Genomic DNA, 3,848 nt, shown 5'->3' with positions numbered 1-3,848 from the left:
TTCCATGTGTTAACGTCTAGTCCTAAAAGTACAAAGCCAGAAGAGCCAAAACAATTAAAAAAACAACAAAAAAAAAAAAAAAAAAAAAAAACATCTGTGATTCCAACTTTCAAAGTCACGCCAGCAAAATAATATGCGGGTGGTTTTCACCAATTAGGTCTTAGGTTCACGCAATTTCTACCACGTAGGTTTTGTAAAAGGACTTTTTAGGCCCTTGATATAAAGTCTGGTGTTTAACGATGGCGATAAAATTGGCTCTAAACCAACTCCATATTATTTTGCCACAATTCGCATATTCATAACGGGCCCATCAACACACACCCGACTAAATAGAGAGGGCACTTGGTAGTAATGAACAATTAGAGCATACACAACCACATTACAACTCTAACTTAAAAACCCCAACAAAAAAAAAAAAAAAAAAAAAAAAAAAAAAAAAAAAAAAAAACAGACAATCCACAGTAAAATTGTGGTGAGTTTATTTTATAATGACAAGATTCCATACCTCGGCTGGGGTTGATTGAGCCCACACCCTCTTGTTTACCAAGCAAGCGTATTTACCAGTACACCATCAAGGCGGGTGGTGTAGTAGTCAAAACGAAAAAATAAACAAATAATAATACTAATAATGAAAAAATAATGCCATAAGCACTATTGCAAATCAGAAATACAAATAGATACATGGTCTCTGCCTATCTGCAAAAGTTCACGTTACATACCTGACCCGCGGGTTAGCTACCTGGAAGTTACACATTTTTACCGAACATACAACATTTAGTAACAAGAAAATATATTTGGTTAAAAAAACATAATCTACAAGTCCATGATAGTTATGTCTACTTTTAGTCCAAAACAGTCAAGTCGACTAATAGTAAATCATAACCAATAATTATCACCAATTCGAATATAAAGATAAAATCCATCGCGGTTGTAAATCGAATGTTTGATATCGTTCATAGTAAATATGGAAATATGTCCAATAGAACGATATAATATCGTAAAAGAGCCTCGAACCTAGAAGAATATTCATAATTATTACATAAATAAACGCGACACAAAATCATCTTTGGGTTCAACATATGATTTAAAACCATCACAATAATGGTCGGGACCAAAATCTGATTGGCTAAAAAGTTCGAAATCAACCAATCAGATTGATTAAAATCCTCAAGAGTTAAACCAAGTTTAAACTCAGAGTGTGGTCCTGGCCATAAGGGTAACTTTGGCACAGCAAAGTTTCAATCTCCTGCTCTACACCAGTACTTACCATGAACTTCGGGGTAAACAAGGGTAAATGTGTCTCAGGGCCGATTCTGTCTTGGTTAACTTGGCACAGATTTGGTCTACCCTTCAACCGTCCCTTTGTACCCTAGTAGCATACCTCTCGAGGTAAAGGGTAAACAGTCTCAGGGCCCATCGTTTGGGGTAACTTTGGCACACCTAGGGGGTTGGGGGTGTTCACCCATGCCCAAACTCCTGGTATCCTTCAGCACCGGAGAATATTACATCGATCCAAATCCTCATGGCTTCTGCACTGGGCGCCATCAGATGAAATGTTCGGTCTGAGGATTTCACCACGAACGTGAGGTGGGGGGAGGGGGACTTGACGGAATTCAGATGGTCGACGTACACTTCCTCTATACACTGCAATAAGAAGACAAATGATAAAATATTAGCACTAACTTAATCGTGTGATTTTTTAATACCATAATCGGAGCTGCACTTTCTCTTTCTTTTTATAGAGGGAACTGTAACTGCTAAGGTCTTATCGTCCCAAAATCGAAGAGAGAATGAAGACAGGATAGGAGAAAGCCAGCCGTTCCGAGAACGAACATTATCCGTTCAGGGCGAGCGGGAATCGAATCCGCGGCCTAGCGCTTACAGACCATGCCGTTAGAAGATGACAAAGCACCAACAATACAAATTGTACCTTTGTTTATTATTATTACCTTCTTCATTGTATTGTATTATAATCAAAATAAAGAAAAAAACTTTACATTACATTACAATCGAACCCGGGTCTCCCGCGTGCAAGGCGAGCGCAGTGACCACTACGCCAAGGGAGCTGACTGAAGACAGGATAGGAGAAAGTCAGCCGTTCCGAGAACGAACATTATCCGTTCAGGGCGGGCGGGAATCGAATCCGCGGCCTAGCGCTTACAGACCATGCCGTTCGAAGATGACAAAGCACCAACAATGTGTCCCTTGCGTGTGTCTCTTTCTCTTCCAAGATCAAGTAGTGAAACACAAGATCATTGTGAATGATAGGAGAGGTTTTCTCACTCGTAAAGTCAAGAGATTTGACAAAGAAGTGAGTATTATTGTATTCTACAGATGCTGCATATTATATCGTATACCTACACTTGAGTGCAAAAAATTCTGACCAGTGGACCAGTGTGTAATTCCAGCCCTTTTTTTTGACAACTATGTAGAAGTAGAAGCTTCAAGTCTTCAAGATACCATCTTCGATTTTCTAATTCACTCTTTAAAAAAAAAAAAAAAACATTTATTTACAGGAGTTCTCACAATTAAGCCCTACCTCGTTCTATTTTTAATGGAAAAAATAATTGTTGTTGATATTGAGAAAAGTTCTAAAATGAGTCCCGAATTTTTCGCCTCTGAGTGTATTCCTATATTGATGCCAAGTTGGCATGGGATAATGGTTGATGACAGGCTTCACCTGTCAGCATAGAGCATGTGTCTTCTGTATTGTAGAGGAAGAGAGGAGGGACCTGCTAATAACTCACTCTTTATCTTTCAATTATAGAATTAGACCCTCATTAACAAGACCATACAAGATGTGTTGAATTTTCACATCGAAACGACTTCCGCATTTGGGCCCTATTCGACAACCTACCCGCCTCCTCGCATTAAACTTAACCAGCTTGAGTGGGGCCTTAAGGAAAGCCAACAACACGCAATTGCAAAATTTCCCAAATGGTAACCCATCCGAATATTAATCACGCGCAACGTTGTGCAACTTCAGTGATCGGAACAGCTGGCTTTCTCCGATCCTGTCTTTTTTCTGTCTTCGCTTTCGGGACGATCAGAACTCACTAGTTACAGTTCCCTCAATCAAAGCTCCAAAAAGTGCTTTCTTTTCTTAATAGAATATACCTCGTTTATACTGCCAGCATAGGACTGAAAAGTCCCTTTACTCTCGCAGTCTAAACAAGGTCTTGTATATTTGATTGGTAAATAATAAATCAAATTTATTAATAGTAAAATAAAGCACAATACTTACGCGGAAATACGTCGCTCCTCGCTGCTTCTTCTCGGATCGGTCCGAATAGTAGGCCAGACTTCGCGAAGTCCGGTCGAACACGAACCACCGCTTGTTCCAATGGTGGAACCGGCCGGCCATCTTGTTGAGGTAGCCGCGACACGACGTAGCGTCCAGGGTGAGATGAGAACAGGCCTCCAGCTGATGGCCGGCAGCCTCGATGTGCTGTCGGAGATCCAGGGAGTCGCCTCGGAATGGAAGGTAGCGCGTGAGAGGTCGCTGAAAATTCATATAAAATAATATTAATATTTAATATTACCAACATTAGTGGTGCAGTTGTTAACGCGTTGGACTTTGGATCTGGAGGTTGATGGTTCGAGTGCAAGTCAAGTCATAAAATTTATCTAGGGGTAATAATCGGGGAATGCTATTTGTGACAAGCATTTAAATACGAGTATGCTCAACACAAATAAAAATTCCTCCTTATTTGATATTCAAGGTCTCGCGACCAACTGTACAACATAGAGTACACTAGTGTCTAGCTGTGGGACTAACCTAGTGAATTTGTACACTTCGTAGTAGACAGGCATTTTAAAATTTTAGAAGCTGAAGAACTCTTTGATAT

General features: G+C 40.0%; 1 protein-coding gene across 2 annotated transcripts in view; it reads right to left on the bottom strand.

The window, feature by feature from the left end:
- LOC103521724 (pleckstrin homology-like domain family B member 1) overlaps positions 1-3,537 on the bottom strand; it is a 12,735-nt gene extending 9,198 nt beyond the window's left edge. Inside the window, exons 1-2 of one of the 2 annotated variants that reach the window (XM_026832268.1) lie at positions 3,245-3,537; positions 1,504-1,644 (exon numbers count right to left, since the gene is read on the bottom strand). In XM_026832268.1, coding sequence (XP_026688069.1) covers positions 1,504-1,644; positions 3,245-3,514 — 411 coding nt within the window. In that variant the 5' untranslated portion in view covers positions 3,515-3,537. Of the gene's footprint in view, positions 1-524; positions 1,645-3,244 lie in introns of those variants that run through there. The other variant, XM_008486832.3, reaches the window with a different exon arrangement.
- Positions 3,538-3,848: the final 311 nt, after the last annotated feature.

The sequence above is a fragment of the Diaphorina citri genome, unplaced genomic scaffold (assembly GCF_000475195.1).
Source record: "Diaphorina citri unplaced genomic scaffold, Diaci psyllid genome assembly version 1.1 scaffold5806, whole genome shotgun sequence".
In the NCBI taxonomy this organism is placed as follows: Eukaryota; Metazoa; Arthropoda; class Insecta; order Hemiptera; family Psyllidae; genus Diaphorina; species Diaphorina citri.
The sequence above is the reverse complement of the archived record's forward strand: the minus strand, read 5'-3'. Positions and strand labels throughout refer to the sequence as shown.